General features: G+C 34.8%; 1 protein-coding gene across 3 annotated transcripts in view; it reads left to right on the top strand.

Moving 5' to 3' along the window:
* Positions 1-18,595, top strand: part of GRID2 (glutamate ionotropic receptor delta type subunit 2) — a gene marked incomplete at both ends in the record, with an annotated part of 1,485,932 nt that overhangs the window by 1,034,081 nt on the left and 433,256 nt on the right. For all 3 annotated transcript variants that reach the window (XM_080697615.1, XM_080697616.1, XM_080697614.1), the window contains one exon: positions 16,174-16,275. In XM_080697615.1, the coding sequence (XP_080553741.1) occupies positions 16,174-16,275 (102 nt within the window). The remainder of the gene's footprint in view (positions 1-16,173; positions 16,276-18,595) is intronic.

The raw sequence follows: 18,595 nt of genomic DNA, 5'->3' as shown, positions 1-18,595 counted from the left end.
AGTCTCTAACATTTTTCTTTGGCTTTATTTTGCCTGAGCAAAATACAGTGAGTAAAAGTATATATGCCTTAATCACCTAGACTCATAATACTCTAAGATTCAAGGGCTTTTTAAAGATTTAGGTCCAGAGAAAAACAGGCTCAGGTAGTAAAGGTAAGAGTGTTCATGGAGCTTTTTAGATTGGAAGTTACAGTTTCTTTCCCCTTCCTATATGATATCCTTTCTATTCATTCTTATCTCTTCTAACCTACATGGTAAAGCTTAAAATGACTTGATAATTGTTTAATTAGAGTGATTAATACTTGGGTTCGTGATTCAGTACTCTAGGTATTTGGAAATTTCCATAATAAAAATTGAAGAAGATTTATAGTGGCATTTTAAATTTTGTAAATGCTCACTAAATGGTAGTGGTTACATCTGCTTAGTTGTTTTGCCTGTGGTAATAATGAGTCTTGATGAAGTCGTTCCAGCTGTCTCTAGAGTTTTTCTCGTAAGGTTAATATCGTGCATTAGAGGGCTGGCTGAGGTTGGGAGAGCATGCTCTGGTTGAAGAACAGTGTTTCTGCTCGCCAGATCAACCTCCTTTTATGATTATTAAACTTTGCCACCACCTTTACTAGCACAGTATTGTCTTCACCTCCAGTAACCTGTCCAGATGTTTCTCTCATAATGTTAAGCTCAGTGAATTTAGGCTTCACACAATAGTATGTGTCATTTCTTTACCCTCCTGCCTCAAATATATTTCAAACTATGTCCAATCCAGCTGTTAGTATGACTGCATAAAATAGTGTAATAGCATGTTTGAGGATTGAAATGATATTTGAAGTGTTTCAAGAGTCTGGGTTAGAAAATAGCTTTACCAGAAATAAAATGAATCTTAAAATCCACAGACTTGATTCTAATTGCTGCAGTAACCTGTCACTTTAAATAGCATTCTGAACAAAAGGATAATCTTCTTTCTCCTTGTGTATTAAATAAACAAGAATAGATCATAAGCTAAACGTTATATATCTATATTTAGGGACAAATATATTTAGTTTCAACATTTAAATAAGAAATTATAAAATATCAGTAATTTTATAAGGCTTCACTTACTAGTTTAAAGTTTATAGGGCTTTTTGGTCTGCCTAAAGGAAAGAATGTAAATCTTTAGCACAATCCGGGTACCTGGTAAATGCTCCATCAATAGTGCATACACTGACTCTTAAATATTTTTCTTTAAATTCATATCTTAGACAAAAATGTTAAACCTAGTTTTGTATATCTTCATATTTTGAAAATAATGTTTAAATTCAAAAGTATTTCTTACTTTAATTATAATTCTTAAAATTGAATTTTGATTTCAATAAGCTCCCCAAATATTTTCCACATAAAGTCAGCTGAAATTGTCCACTCTTAGAAGAAATTATACAGAAGTGTCTATTATAATGATTGAGTAAGTGCTTCTGGGAAATCAACCCTGTTCAATCTTCATCCTATAAGGGAAGGTGTTTAACTGTTTCTCTACTAAAGAATGCATAATTGTTATTACAAGTTAATCAGCTTTTTCTAGGTTCATTTACTCTGGGTTGTATTAATTTAGTAAAGGGATTCATTGAGCTAGTTAAATAATAATGAAAACTCATACAGTTTACTCTATAAGGTTCACAAACTTCAAAATACCTGTGAGAGGACTGATAATTGTCACTGGCATAGATTTTTGTTAAGGAACTAAAGATACTCCTCAGTAAGATGAGCTAAGAGAATAGTCTTGGCTTCGATTCTTCTACACTCCAAGTTTTTTTGATGTTGGGTTTTGTTTGTTTGTTTGTTTGTTTGGTATGTGTGTTTTACTGGGGATTCAATCCAGGGGCATTTTTCCTCTAAGATATACATCAGCTCTATTTTATTTTATTTTTTAAATTTTGAAACAGGTCTCCAAGCTTTAATTCTATATTTTCTGATACTGCTCAAGTCTCTTCTGAATTTATGTCTTTATTCTTTGGCTTAAAACTGGGGAGTATCTGGTGTTCTGTTGTGACTGGAGAAAGGTTTTGCTCCAGCTGAAAATAGGTTCCTCAACTGGACAGAACTTCTATTTATAAGACTTCTGCTATTACCCCATGAATAATTCCTACTATGTACTGAGGCCAAAGTGATTAATAAATTCATCCTCAGTAGCCTGTGATCTAAATTACTATTGGCAATACAAAAGTGATAACTGGTTATTGATTATCTACATAAGAAAAGATGTAGTAATCTATTTTACCAGAAGGATACATTTTGCCACTGAGACAGAAACTATAAATTATGTTCTCATAGTAGGTTTCTTTACATAAAACATAAAGTATTAAATTTTACTTAAGTTAATTTTCTAATCAAATTATTATATCTTTACAATGACTTTTATTTCAATAAAAGTAATATATACATATATAAAAATTGAATTAACAATCAACAAAATGTTCACCATATTGGTATTTTGCATAAAACATTTTTAAAATTTTTGGAACTTTTCGAAGGGGTGCACTTTTGATCACTCTAATTTTAGGACCTGTATCACACACAGCTTATAATACTGTCTCTCTCATTTTCCACATTTGGTTTGGGGAAGCCCAACATTAATTGTAGTAAAAAAGTGAGAGTTCTCTGCCTACTATATTTCTTGATACTAGATAAAAAGCTACATTTGAAATACATCTGAATATGTCAGCCATAAATGTCTGAGGGATAATAAAATTATGTATATAGCATTAAACCAATAACAACATACTGGGAATTAAAAAGTAAATATTTTGACTCAAATTACCTTATTAACTATCTACTGTATACAAAAGTGCTGAAAATTCTATGATAAAAATGGTGCCAGCCATCAAGAGAATCAGAATTCTGTGAGAAAGATATGTGTGCAGCTATAACTAATAGTTGCCAATGGATATTTATATAAAACATTTAGTATCATTAATAACAGAGAGTAATTAGAAAAGCACATAAATCTACAAAGAAATGACAAATATTTTTAAAAGAATTTTAACATTTTCAATACACCTAGTGAGGAATTCATGATTAATGAGAGTCTCAATTATTTAAATGTTTGTTAATATTCTGCAATGAAATAAAATTTGTCTTTAAAATTACAAACGTTCAGAAATAGTTTATCATTTGATGATTCATCGTTGCCAAAAGAACCCAAGCACTTCGTCCTCATTTTGATTTTAAACACAGGTAGTTAATAAAGAGGGAGCCTGAAAGAAGGAATTATACAGTGTCATAGACAAAAAGTTCAAGTTAATGTTGGTGTAGATAAGTTGATTGCAGTGATTGATTGTAGAGCTTACAGTGATAGTAGTTGGGAAATTTTCTCACAGGAATAACTCTTGATATGAATTTTAAGCAATTGTAGCATCACAAGGATTGACAGTTTTATGAGATTAACTGCTTTTTCCTTCACTTTAAGATAAAACTTTAATGTCACAAAATTTCTCTATACTACTGAGATTTTATTTATTCTCTGAGAAAAATAAGACCCATCCATCAATTTACCAAGTATCTACTGTGTGTGAACTATATACTAGTCTAGTTGCATGGTAGGTATCAGTGAATAAAAAGACAAAAACTCTTAGCTTTTAAGATTTGAAAGTCAGTCCAATGTTCTTAATTTTTTGACCAGTCTTCCCAGAACATCTTCTTTTCCCTGCATTGACTTAAGTTATAGAAATCATTCACAAAGTTTAGCACATTAATGTATGTTAGCCATAAACATGAATAATAGAAATTAAAAAAAAGAAGAAAAAGAGAGGATGGAGGGAGGAAGGAGAAGGAGAAAGGGTTAGGGTAGGGAGAGGTTTAAGGATACTGAGGGAGGGAGGGAGGGAGGGAGGGAGGGAGGGAGGGAGAGAGAGAGAGAGAGAGAGAGAGAGAGAGAGAGAGAGAGAGAGAGAGATTGAGATTATAAGGAAAGTTCCTCAAAGGCTTAAAACAAAAATATGGCTGAATTTTGAAAATAAGCTTTCAAATAGCATTAGTATGCACCTTATCTTACTCTTCTCTGAAAAACTGTCTTCATGTCTAAGGTCAGGATAATCTGAGGGTGCTTGGAACTCACTGGCTTGTGTTCAAATCCTGGCCATGTCACTTGCTAAGTGAACAATCTGAAACAGGTGAATTAATCTCTTTCATCTTCATTTTTCACATCAGCTAAAATTAGGATCATTTAGTTTAGCATTTACCTGAAAGGATTACAGCAAGAGTATATAATATAGCACAATGCCCACTTTGTAAAAAGTTTTCAATAAATATGCACATCGTGATTGAGAGATGTCAAGAACTGACTTGAATGGGAAGGGCTGAATTTCTAGCGGTGAGAGCTGTCATTTAAGACTAATAGCTAAAGCAAAGCACATTTTAAGGCCTTTATTCCACTTACTGTGATAGTATTACAAATAATCAAGAAAGAAGGTGTCAGCCTCACTAATGTTCTCTTTTCCTCACAGAATAGCAATGTCAAGGGTTAGATGTGTCCACATAGATTGGGGAAGTTGTCTCACTGCTCTGAATACCCAAACACAGTCTCCTACAGTTGTGTAGACCTATGACTTGATGTGTGTGGGGTGAGGGGGACCTAGGAATGGAAAAGTTTTTGAGTTCTACTAATTCAGTATAGAGACAAATATGTTCAGGGTTATCTACTCCCCCCAAAAGGGCAGTCTCAGAAGAGGCTCTTGGAGACAGTCTCATCCTGTGGTCCCTGTAAAAAGCATCTGAATGAAGGCTCCAGGGCTATGAATACAGAGATGTTGAAAAGAGGGCTGTCCAGGGAATCCTGTGCAGTTGACTGCAGCTCCCTTCAGATGCTGCAATGCACTGGCAGAGCACCAAGGCAGTGTGGGGAGGCAGCTGCCCTGTGAGGACCTGCAGGCAATGCCTTTCGATTGCCTAGGGCTGGCCATGAACAATAGCTTCTTTGCTGTGAGTTGGACTCCTCAAAAAAATGCTGGTTTTTGGTTTTGTTTTTGCGGTACTCCTAAAAAAAATATTGTTTTTATTTTTGTTTTGTTTTTGCGGTACTGGGGATGGAACCCAGGGACATTCTACCTCTGAGCTACACCTCTAGCCCTACTTTTTCTCTTTATTTTGAAACAGGGTCTCACTGAGTTGCAAAGGGCCTCACTAATGAGCTGACGCTGTCCACGAACTGCGATCCTCCTGTCGCAGCCTCCCAAATGCTGAAATGACAAGCGTGCACTACCATGCCAGGCAAATGTTGGGTTTCTAAGAGGACTTTCTCCCTGAGGGGTAATGTTTCATACTCAAAAGATTCAACAGATTGGATTATTTGCTTTTTTTAGTGTTAAATTTTCGGAGTTCTCTGTATATTCTAGATATCAGGCAAAGATTGTCTCCCATCCCATAAGCTCTTCTTCAGAACTGTGATGGTTTCCTTTGCTATGCACAAACTCTTTAATTGGATGGCATCCTACTTATTGATTCTCAGTTTTATTTCTTAAACTTTAGGGGTTTTATTGAGGAAGGCTCTACCAGGGCTTATATGTTAGAGAGTGGATCCTATGTTTTCATCTAGTAATTGCAAATTTTTTGGTTCTCATTTCTGGATCTTAGGTTTATCTTGCATTAATTCTTGTGCAAGGTGAGAAATCAGAGGTCTAATTTCATTCTTCTACGTATGGATTATCCAGTCTTCCCAGCACCATTTGTTGAAAAGGCTGTATTTTCTCTAACATATGTCAAATAATCTGAAGGTATCACTAGCAACGTTGGTAACATGTATGGGGAGTGAGAGGAGCAATGTGGGATCTGGAGGGAAACACACCAAGTGATGTGTGCAAGTATGTTCCTGTCACTTTGAAGCTTACTATCATATATGTTTGAAAGAAAAAAGATTCAACAGTTATGTTATGATTCTCTTTTTAGTGAGAGACTATAGGTATATGGCTTACAATGGGACCCAGGCATGGGAATTAGAGCAGGCTCATTATTACTTTTATTCTTATTATTGCTATTCTTGTTACTCTACAATGGTTTAAATTATAGATTGAATATGAGAACTTGTTTTATTCTCTAGGTTAGGTAATATCATTATTCTTCATACTGAAGGCTTTTAAAGAGCTTTCTTCATCTTGATTATATAGAATTCAACCCTCTATGTTCAAAAATAATAACAATTGGAAAGTCACCACCTGAATTGAAAAGAAAACAAAATCTCATTTGATAGCTAACAACACAGTGTCTTGGCTATATATTGAGATCCTAATTTAAGGCATAATATGGGAAATAACAACCACTGCAAAATGTACCAAGTTTTTTTTTTGTTTAAAAAGCATCAAAATTTGCTTACTATTCAATAAAAATGAAAACTCCACTTTGTGCTAAAATTATATATTTAATAAAGGAAGAAGAGATAAAAGTAATTTTTCTGAATCCATGAAAGCTTATAAAGAATTAGTACAATAGCTATTAATCATAAAAATGTATGAAGTAAAAAAACTTCATGGAATTACATTGGACAAAAAGAAGATGATTCTGCAAGAGAGTAACATGAGCTAGCCTGGGGGAGTACATGATGTCAGGGAAGGTTTGCCTAAGCTATAGGTGTTCATGTCCAGATCAAAATGATGGGTGAGAGTGAATTTACTAAGAATGACAGGTCTCTCAGATTGCTTTAATCAATAAAAATGATATGTTTAAAGCTACTGGTTCTCAAATGTACCTATATTTTAGAATCCTATAAGTAATTAAGAAATATTGATCTATAGATTTCATGCCCCAAATCTCTGATTTCTTTAGCTTAGGGCATGACTTTGGCACTGGTACTTTTTAAAAATTAAAGTGGCTTTTATATGATCTGATGCTGGAGAAATAATATTTATATTCTTAAGGCAGTAATATTATGTTTTACTCAGGAAATTGAAATTACTCCTGGGGTAGTTAAAATTCAAATAATTTGAGAAAATACAATATGAAATGTTACTATGATTATATCTAGTGCCAAATCATACAAATCCTGGTAGCCACAGTAAAAGTTTGGTCTGCATCTTAAGAAAATAGAAAAATAGGGAAAAATTTTAAGCAGAGGATAGAATATCTAAATCCATGCTTATATTTGCAAGGCAGAGTAAAGAGATTAAAAAAGAAACTATGAAATTGGCTTGGACTAAGATGGTAGTAAGAAGATGGAATCAATGCTGGGCGTGGTGGTGCACACTTGCAATCCCCGCGCTTGGGAGGCAGAGACAGGAGGATAGCGCTGGTTCGAAGCCGGCCTCGCTGGCTTAAGAGACCCTGTTTCCAAAAATAAAAAAGTATAAAATAGGTCTGGGAGTGTAGTCTAGAAGTAGAAGGGTTTCCAGGAACCCCAGTACACCACACACACATGCACACACACACACACACACACACACACACACACACGATGGAATCAAATGGTTTCAAGAGATGTTTTTTTAAGGAGATGAAACTGGTAGACAATGATGATGGGTTGGAAATGAAAGGTAGCAAGATTGACTCTAATTTCTGACTTATAAAAGTGGCAGAACAGCAATGGATATGCTTGGGCTTGAGAGTTTAGATGGGAATAAAGATCAAATGTGTAATAGAGATGCATTAAAATAACTTTGTCAGTTCCATATAAATAATGATGTTACTTGTACAACTGTAATAGGCATTATAGTACAATGATCAAGATGATTCCCCTGACCTTAAAAGTTAATTGCCTGATGGAGGGTATAGAAAAGACAAAATTCTAATGTCATTTTAAAATGAACATTCGTTTAAAACATTTCAAGATTGGATGGATTGTAAGATGAAAATATAACATTTTTTAATCAGGCTGTAATCATTAAATATAAAAATATTATTAGAAAATTACTATCCTGATCAGGAAGAATTCCAAAGCTAATAGAATTTGAGTGAGAGGAATCACCTGGAAAAATCATAAAAATTGTCAAGAGTGCAATATGATAGGATACAATCCAGGATTAGGGATTATTTTTTCATTCAGTTTTTACTTGCTAGTCAAAAATACAGAAGAGTAAAGAGGACAGTGGGAGTTTTAATTCATGTATTTATTATTATAACAATACTATATAATAAGGCTGGGAATACAATCCTGGGAAAAGTAGGCATCATTCTGACATCACTATTTTAGATTCACAACCTATTTACAACAAGAAAAATAAATTATCTTATTTTCTTAGTTGCAAAGGAAGCCAGGAAAAGTGATGCCTTTACATAGTTGGGTTAGATAGCTACCCTATGACTTTGCCTTCCCTGGGCGTTAGAGCAAGTTTTGAAGCAATCTTGGTTGCACATGGAAATCACCTGGAAATACTTAAAAACACCGAAGCCTAAGTCCCGTTCCTAGAGATTCTTATTTAACTGTTCTGAAATTCAGCTGAGGCATCAGATTTTTTAAACATTTCCCAGATTATTCTAATAAGCAACCAAAGCTGAGAGCCACAACATGCACTTCATCACTGAAACAAGCACATTACATCGAAGAATGAGACCGAGCAAGAAACAAAATGATGAGAACACGAGAAAAACAAAGGCAAACACTCATCCAGGTTTAGGTGCCAAGAACACTTCTCCACATATGATACACATTAAATCAGGTAATTGTCCCAACAGCACTATGAAGTATTCATTTTTACTATTCCCATTGTGAGGTGAGAAAGCAGGACCAACAGCACACATCAAATACTGGAGTAGAAGCAGTCCATCTCTGGGATTCCTACAGTTAACTACTATGATATATCGCCCCTAAATCTAGTATAAAAGTAATCGTATGCAAAAAAGAAGCATAAAAGAAATAAGAACTTCTAATAATGGTAGAATGTCATTAAATCAGTTAAATACCTGTTGTTAGCTAAATGGTTATTATGACTGCATAATACGTCTTTGAGTTATTTCCACATATGTGTATATGTATATATGCATATATCCACATATGTGTATAATATTGTTCCTTGTGCTTATATTCTTAGGAATCAGTTAACAAGTTCATCTCATTATGCAGTATAGAAGCTTTTGTTTTCTATAGCAAAACAGAGAATATAAGCAATCAAATTGTGTGACTTTTTCTGATTTTTAAGACATTTTTCTCCTGAAAAATACTCAAGTGCTAAGGCACATAATCTAAAGGACTACTACTTCATAGTAATGACCAAACTGTAGGAATAGACTCTTAGAAGCATATAATCATCCTCTAGGGAGCAAGTCTTACAAATTGAACCTACTTTATAGGTGGGAAATACCATAAAGAAAATTATTATTGGAGGATTACTGACACACTGCATTCCCACACGTGTCAAAGTGGAAAACATTCCAATTTAGCTCTATAAAACATGTATCTGAGTCAACCCTCCACGTGTATTTTTTTACATTTCCTATCCCGTCACGGAAGTAATATTTACCAAATAAATGATGCGGATTTCTAAATGGCTAGCTTTCAAACTGATTTGCCTGTACCTTTGTTGTTTTCTCTTCTACTTTGAAGGCTGAGAAAATGAGTAAATAAAATACGGTGGCTGGTAGCACACAATCCCTAGTGTAGAGGATATTTCCTCTCCTGCAGCTGGAGCTTTGGTAATACAGCTAGGCTTCGTTTGTTCCATATGAGTACAAGCTAATAAATGCAGGGCATCCATTCTGCATGCAATTAAGAGCTCTCTTGACTCCTGTTATTAAAGTCTACAAACTATTAAGCATAAAATTAAAGTTGAGCAGTTCAGCTGTTTTTGACATCTAACACTGCCTGAAAAATAGTGATGTAAAACTCTACAGCGAAAAGTCATCCCTTATAGCCCAGAGACAAATGAAAAGTGAAAACACTGAGGAGAAGAGAGTAAATATATAAAACCAGATTATTAGTATGCATCATGTTTGGTGCACACTATTGGCTCATGCAAACACATCAACCAGTTTGCTGCACACAAGATATTACATTGATTTTAACAAAATGTTACACGATTATTATTGCCAGAGCTCCAGTGAAGGAAATAATTAGAGTATTAAGCGTTTTAAAGGTTTTTAAATGATTTTAGGCAATAACCAGAAAATACTATAGGAAATCTATATACTGTAATTGAAAAGGTAAGGAATTGATTTTTACATTTTTACTCACTTCTGAATTTTCTCTAAAATACCACACCACAGAAGACAGTGGATCCTGTTTTGCCATTAGCAGTATGACTTTTTGGAAATCCCATGCACTGCAGGGATGACATTTGTTTTTTTATTTAGAAAGTACTTTGCTGAGTAGTTAGTATAAAACTGTATGTATGTTCTTTATTAATCTCTAAAGAAAGGAAAAGATAGCCGGGCATGGTGGCACATGCTAGTAATCCCAGCATTCAGGAGGCTGAGGCCAGAGGTTCATGGTTCATAGACAGCCTCAGCTACTTAGTGAGACCCTGTTTCAAAATAAAGAATAAAAAATAGGTCAGGGGGTGTAGCTTGGAGGTCAAATCCCTCTGGGTTCCATCTCCAGACCCGCAAAAAAAAAAAAAAGAAAAAAAAAGGAAAAGATAAAGGAGAGAGAGAGAGAGAGAAAGAAGAAAGAAAGAATTAAAAAAGAAAGAGAAAGAAAGAAGGAAAGGAAGAAAGATAGATAGATAGATAGATTGATTGATTGATTAAAGGCAGATAGGCAGCCACAATCATATCCCCCCAAAAAAAAACACACGCTTTTATTTAGCCAGAGAAATCAAGTTAATGAGATTTCAAACAATAAAACTAGAGAAGTAGTTAGATGAGCCTCGTGCCTTCTGGGTTTTCTCTAACACTGTATCTAACACCCTTGCAAGGAATATTACCTGTTGGAGGTACTAATTCAGTTTGAATCTATGTGAACTTAACATATTTTGTTACATATTATTAGAATTAGTTTTTATAATCAAACATAATATCTTCAAGCTAACTTCAGGGAGATGAATGGGCATGAACAGATATTAAAGAGATCTTAGAAGATGAGAAATTCTAGTTGGCGCACGCTTGTAATCCCTGCTCTTGGGAGGCGGAGACAGGAGGATCACACTGGTTTGGAGCCAGCCTCGCTGGCTTAAGAGACCCTGTTTCCAAATAAAAAAATATAAAAATAGGTCTGGGAGTGTAGCCCGGAGTTAGAAGGTCTTCCAGGAACCCCAATACCACCAAAAAAAAAAAAAAGGTGCGAAATTCTTCAAAATGATGTAGATAATCAACATATTCTGTGTTGTTGTTTATTTCCTCATTCATCTTTGGTACACATCTTGAGAAGTGTCACTAGGCCTCAGGATAAGTGAAACGTGTGTCACATTTATTTTTAGTAAGTTGAATCCCAAAACATGAATTCTCAGAAATATTATTTTCAGCATCTGAAGTCCTCTTCATTTCTTTTCCCCCTCCCCTCCCCTCCCCTCCCCTCCCCTCCCCTTCCCTCCCCTCCCCTCCCCTTCTCTTTCCCCTTCCCCTTCCTCTTCCTCCTTCTCCTCCTCCTCCTCCTCCCCCTCCTCCTCCTCTTCTTCTTCTTCTTCTTCTTCTTCTTCTTCTTCTTCTTCTTCTTCTTCTTCTCCTTCTCCTTCTCCTCCTTCTCCTTCTTCTTCTTCTCCTTCTCCTTCTCCTTCTCCTTCTCCTTCTCCTTCTTTGTCTTCTTCGTCTTATTCTTCTGTATGTGGTAGGATATTGACCCAGGGGCATTTCACCTCTGAGCTACAACCCCAGAACTATTTTATTTTTCTTTTTTTTGATACTAAAGTCTCAATAGGTTGATGGAAGTCTCACTACTTGCTGAAGCTGTCCTCAAACCTGTGACCTTCCTGTTCTAGCTTCACAGGTCCTGAGATTATAGGCTGGCGCCACCATACCTGGTTCCTTTTCTTTTCTTTTCTTCTTCTTCTTTTTTTTTTTTTTTTGGTGGTACTGGGGTTCCTGGAAGCCCTTCTACCTCCGAGCTACACTCCCAGACCTATTTTATACTTTTTATTTGGAAACAGGGTCTCTTAAGCCAGCACAGCTGGCTTCGAACCTGCGCGATCCTCCTGTCTCCGCCTCCCAAGCGCTGGGATTACAAGCATGTGCCACCACGCCCGGCCACCTGGTTCCTTTTCATGTTTCTACTGCTTCCCATTATCCAGTGCCCTTGTGACTGTTGATATGAATAAAAGATAATGGAAAGAGAAACACCTTTCAGTTCTCAATTTTCCCTTCTATAAAATTGGGCTAAGGATATTATCCTCCTGAAAGGGTTGTTTTAAAAATTATGAGTTTATATAAGTAAAGCTCTTAATATGTGGCACATAGTGTACACTATGTAAATGTTACATAATTATTATAAAATGATAATGTATAAAATAATGTATAAAATGATGATGATGATGATTTTCCCTTTTAAACTTGACTGCCAAGATGTGAATTCACTAGATACCTTATTGAGCCAGCCACATAACAATTCTGTGCCTCAGATTTCTTGAGTATATAATAGAAATATCTTCTCTACTACATTAAATGAATCATGTTTAAAAAAAGGACTCATAAGAAATAACAAAACTCTATTAAAAAGATCTGAATATGAATTTCATGTTTTTGGTGGTACTGGGGGTAGAGCCCAGGGGCTTTTATACCTCTGAGATATACTCCCAGCCCTACTTTATATTTTATTTGGAAACAGGGTCTCACTAAGTTGCTGTGAGCCTCACTAAGTAGCTGAGGTTGGCTTCAAACCTGCACGATCTTCCTGTCTCAGCCTCCCAAGTGCAGGGATTACAAGCATGCGCTACCACACCCAGCTGAATATGAACTTTAAATACAACTATTTTAAGTCCTAATTCCATCTTTTAGTAGATATGTGATCTTAATTGAGTCCTAAGTTTCCCTGACTGTAAAATAATAATGGTAATAGCACCATCTCATGAAACCACTTCGAGGCTCACATGACGTCATACATAGAGAGCTTAGTACCATGGCTGACACATAGAAAGTAATTTAGCATGTAGAAAAGAATGTATCTAATATGGAAAGTTATTGCTTTTTTGTGGCGCTGGGGATGGAACCCAGGGGCATTCTAACTCTGAGATACACCCCCAGCCCTATTTTTTATTCTTTATTTTGAAACAGGGTCTCACTGCATTGCACAGGGCCTCACTAAGTAGTTGAGGCTGTCTGCAAAACCGCGATCCTCCTGTCTCAGCCTCCCGAATGCTGGGATTTCAAGCATGCGCCACCGCGCCAGGCTTGCTTTTATTTTTAATGCTTTATTATATCTCACTTTGATATGTGATAAGTGGATATTTTATTTCTAAAACTAAAGAGAATCTGTATCCTAAACATTCCGTAACTTAAAATCTTGTTTCTTGAGAATTCTAGACCTTAATGTTCAGAGTTAATATTTAAGGAACATTGGGGTTCGTGCATATGAGGGAAAGCTGAGTAATAATAGAAGGAAATTACCAGTACTAAAATACAGAATGCTGTTATTTAAGAAACAAGATCCACCTCACAAGTACTACTACGAAGAGATGTGCAAGTCAGATAGCCACAACCAGAAGAGAAAAATGAGATTTCAGAAAGGTGAAAAATCTTTATCATATATGACAGTATGTTTTGTCTTGAAATACATGTAATGGGAGAGAAAATCTAAACAAATATTGAAATTTAAAAACAGAAGAAACATCACATACAGCACAAATGATATTTTGTCACTGCCTATGTCTGAACATTAGATATATTTACTTACTTTATCTACTCTCTATTTTTTTTTTTACTGTTATTTCAACAAAAGCAAAACATGATGTTGTGCACCTATAATCTCAATACTTGGAAGACTAGGGAAAGAGGATCACAAGTTCAAGGCCAGCTACAGCAACCTATTGAGACCCAAATAGGGCTGGGGATCTAGTTCAGATGTTGGTAGAATACCCCTGGGTTCGTTTCTCAGTACTAAGAAAAAAACATGTTTTAGAATTTTTAAATTATTGATGATATTTAGTTATATTTGAAGGATGACATAACTCAGGAAAAGCTGGAAATTATATATTTGTGTTTGTCCAGAGCATTGTTAAAACAAAATGTGGGGTCCACAAGTTTTATTACTAATCCAGGACTAGGTATTTTGACTGCTCCATTCATCAAAATGCCATGGTCAAGCTGGTGTTGATTGGTGTTATTTACTTATGCAAATTGATGATAGGTTCTACAGATCAAACAAACAAACAACTCTTAGTGACACAGAAGAGAAATCCCTGTGCTTGCTTTGGAAACTTAGACATCATGATTAAGATTCTGACCTAAACAATAGTTGTTGACTTTGGAATTAGGTGATAGAGTTGTAAAATATTGACATAGCACACTGGAAATGTAGATTTAGCTCTTCACTTAATGTTACTTTTTCCACCAATATTATTTGATGTAGTCAAATAAAATCCTCTTGAAGTAAACATAAAAATGCATATTGAGGAATGTAATTGAAAATAGACTTCGGCTGACCTCAGAATAGAATAAAAACTCAAAGGAAAATTCATAAGGCTTTAAATTTGGCAAGAGGACTACAATATCTCTGATAATTAGACTTTCAACACATTTGGATTTGATAATTGGATCCAAGTTCTAATTAGACTTTTTATGTAACTAAGAATGACATATCATTGTATGAATTTAATGTGCTTTTACAGTTGAAATCAACAATTAGCAGCCTTTTCCAAATTGTTTAATAAGGAAAAAGCTGGCTTTGTTGTTTATATTGTGACATCCCTTTTTCCTAAAATACATTATATACATTTTAGTTTCCTTAATTAAACACCTTTTGGGAACTCAGGGAGGAACCTGAGTTTTAATAGGAAGCACCTAAGTCATTTATCTGTGAGGGAGGCTTGCCAATGTGTTGATGACTTTGGAAGTCACAAACCAAATACAGTGTAAGGAAATAAAAATCACAGTCATCAGGAGGAAACAGCACAGATAACCAGGTGTCCTGATAATCATTCAGTTAATCAAAACAGTCTCCAAATATGACTAAAGCACCATTACATGTTTTAAGTGTGCAAATGCAGAATAGGTTTCCGAAAGTGACAGCTCCTGGAGCTGGCTTCAGGGTTATTAGCGTGACATTTCTTCCAAAGCTATGCTTTACAATATTCTTTGAGCAGCTTTGCTCCTCGAGCTGTTGTCTGCTAATCCAAGTCACACCATCTCTTTCTTTTCGCCTTATTTTTTAAACAACAATAAACATTGATTATTTCACACAATTACTGCAGGTCAGGGATTCACAAATGGCTTATTTGAGTGGGTTTAGGTCAGGGTTTCTAATAAGGTCTCAGTCTAGATGTTGGTCAGTTATGCAGTCTATTTTATATGGAGTCTTCATAGAGGCTGGAGGACCCACTTCTAAGACAACTCTTTTACTGGTCAGTCAGCCTTTGTTTCTTGGTTCTTTCCCTGGGACTATCTTTAATTAAGACTGACTTTATCCCATTGAGACAGTAATTTTTCAACTGGCAGCCCTTTGATTTGAATATTACAAGAGTTAAGAACTATATGGTTATAAAATAAGCCAGTATTTTGAAGAGTAAGGAACAGTGAATCATTGTATAACTTTAAGGGAAAAAAAAAAAAAGCCTGCTGCCAAAATATTCAAGCAAATTGATAGTACTGACAAAAAGCAATTACATTGCTTTATGTACTGTGAGTACTTTGTAAACAATAAGGCCATATACCTGATTTTCCCCTCAAATAAAAGCATTTATCCTTCTTAACACATTAAAAATATTTTAACAGCTATTTTTTCTTTCCTAGTAAAGAAGTATAAGATCAAATTAAAATAGTAAAGCTATAAGGAAATTTAACTTTGTAGAAATCAATATGTTAGAGTATACATTATGCTAGACTTACATGAGCTACTATTTTTCTAATTAATACATTAGTGAGACTTGAGTTGTTGGTGTATATATAACTCCTGATTAAGTCAGATGCCCTTAATGAGCCTCCTAAAGCATGCTGGGTATTGTCATATGCCATTTGATGATAGTTAAAATCTGAAAATGGCATTTGTGATTGTTTCATTTGGTTTTAAATAAAGGAAACTTAGGCAAGACACTTTCTATACCAATTATTCCAAGAGCTATCACACAGTTCCCTAGAAGGTCTATGCAGTGGTAACTGGAGTTCTTCAAGCAAAAGAGTGACCAAAGCCCTTTTCTTTTTCAGCTTGGGTGCTGGAATCCTGTCACAGGCCTGAATGGGTCCCTAACTGACAAGAAACTGGAAAATAATATGCGTGGAGTAGTTCTACGGGTGGTGACTGTTCTGGTAAGTCTTATCTGAGCCTTGTGATTTGGGCTCTTAAATGTTCCCTGATCCTTCATTTAATATGTCATAAACTAATTTCATTATGCTAAAAGAACTTTTTACAAATCCTGACTGTATTTTCTAACATTTTTAATGGTCTTATTTTCTAGCCTTCAATTTAGGTGGATCAGAATTAGATTTTTGCAGGCTTTTCTTTAATGAAAGGGTTTTTGTCAGGAACTTCCTTGAACATTTCAGATCAAATTTTCCTCCTTCTGCAGTCTTCTCCACAGTGTAAAATAATTTTTCAAACGTTCTTCCACTGAAAATATGGTGTGCATATGTGAGCAGAGCATGGTAAAAATAACATGATAAAATGTAGTAGATCCAGTGATAGTAAAGTATTAGTAAACCAAGACAATGCTTTTCTAATAAGGACCAACTTCAAAGGAAAGTTCATTCCATTATTTAACTGTATATCAAGCTCAGTGCTGTCTACTAATGACATTGATAAAAAAAATAGGTATGATTCTGTCTTTATGGATCATATCATACTGATTCTGTACTTTAAAATATACATATGAAACATCTGTCACAATTCCATTTATTTATTAAAAATTAACAAATGGAAACTATTATAATTATTCTACGTGTTATTTTATTCTCTTCTAATAAAGATAAAAATAATAATATTCTTAAACATCTAAATGTTCAAATTACTACTCTCTAACCATGATACATGAGTAGGTGTATCTTTTCTTCGTAGAACATGTGTAAACTTGTAGTTTGTTTCGAAACACAATACCCCATAGTTAGGAATTTAATCCCAGTATTCAGGAGGTGGAGAACAGAGGATCGCAGTTCATGGACAGCCTTAGTGAAGCCCTTCGCAACTCAGTGAGACCCTGTTTCAAAAAATATAAAGACTAAAAAAATAGGACGAGGGGCTCAGAGGTAGAATGCCCCTGGGTTCTGTCCCCAGTACCACAAAAAAAGCCAACTTACTTTTAATTTTTAAGAAAGATCTCTTACAAGTTAAATTAATTAGAGGATTAGTAAATGAGAGCAGCTGTCTTTCTGATATGTTGATGATAATTGGGTTTTCTTCAAAGCTTATAACACCACTAGCTGTCTTTCATACACTGTTTAATACAAATTAAATTATCTAACATTAAAAAAATCTGTGAAAAATATTTAGAAAAGGAAATTCAGGTGAGTAGCCTAGTCCCCCTTTTCAGGTGCTGATAATTTATTCCTAGTTATTGTTTTAATAAGCAGTTTTTGGTAACTGATCACTTTATTAATGCTTTGTTATTTAAATATGAATGCATTTCTGTAAGTACTTCCAGGTACCTAAGCATCTGCACTATATGCTAATATTTTGTAAAAAAAAAAAGACATTTAAAGTACAGCAAACTATTAATTATCTCTTTTGTAGTGACTTTCATGGAAACTCTAGTGACATCTGCATAGAAAGACAATATATATGCTTTGTTTTTTCATGAAAAGAAAATGAATTTGTAAAGCCAATTAAACCTATTCAGTATTTAAGAGACCTACTTTGTGCTTATATAACAGCTGATAATGAATATAAGATAAATACTACATAGACTCTATCCTTAAGATATCTTAGTATGATACACATACATTGAAGCAGCTAAGGTCACTACTTTTTTTGCACATCAGCTACTAACCTTTCTGTATATTAACTTAATCAGTGCTCACAGTTTTATCAATAAGTAGGGATGATCTAATCACAAGAATATAAAAGAGGAAAGAAAACAAGCATCCAGAGATTTAAAAACTGTAAAAGCTTATACAACTAGGAAAAGAAGAGTTGACAATCAAATCCAGAAAGTTTTGACCCCAGCTCTCTTAACTCCTTTCCTTGATCACACATTATATTCTCTTTACTCCTACTGAGATAAGTTTGAGAACTGAGGTATCTATAGGATTTTACTTGACTTGAGAATTGAAAATGTTTAACTCAGAATAAGATGAAAGTAAGTTTTATTGGGAAAGCCTCAGAGGGCCAATTATTTTCAACTCATTTCCAGATTAAATAAAACAACTGCTATTTTGTTCACACAAAGGTAGTGCGCCACACAATATTCATGTTGCATTCCCAGGTTCACCTTCACAACTCATAAGGATCTTAGTTTTCTGCAAGCTCAGCCCTGCTCTTTTCTTAAATATGGATAGTCAGTGGAATTACGGAAACAGTCTATTTTCCTCATGTCTTCTGTGATAGATTTCTCAGTTGGGTGTCTAGTTAAGTGAAAGGTTGTTACATTTATTACATTCCCACAGCCATTGTATTTAACAATTTTGCATACTTTCT

Source organism: Muscardinus avellanarius, assembly GCF_963383645.1.
Source record: "Muscardinus avellanarius genome assembly, chromosome: 6".
NCBI classification, from domain to species: Eukaryota; Metazoa; Chordata; class Mammalia; order Rodentia; family Gliridae; genus Muscardinus; species Muscardinus avellanarius.
Note: the sequence above shows the minus strand (reverse complement) of the source record. Positions and strands in the feature narration are given on the sequence as shown.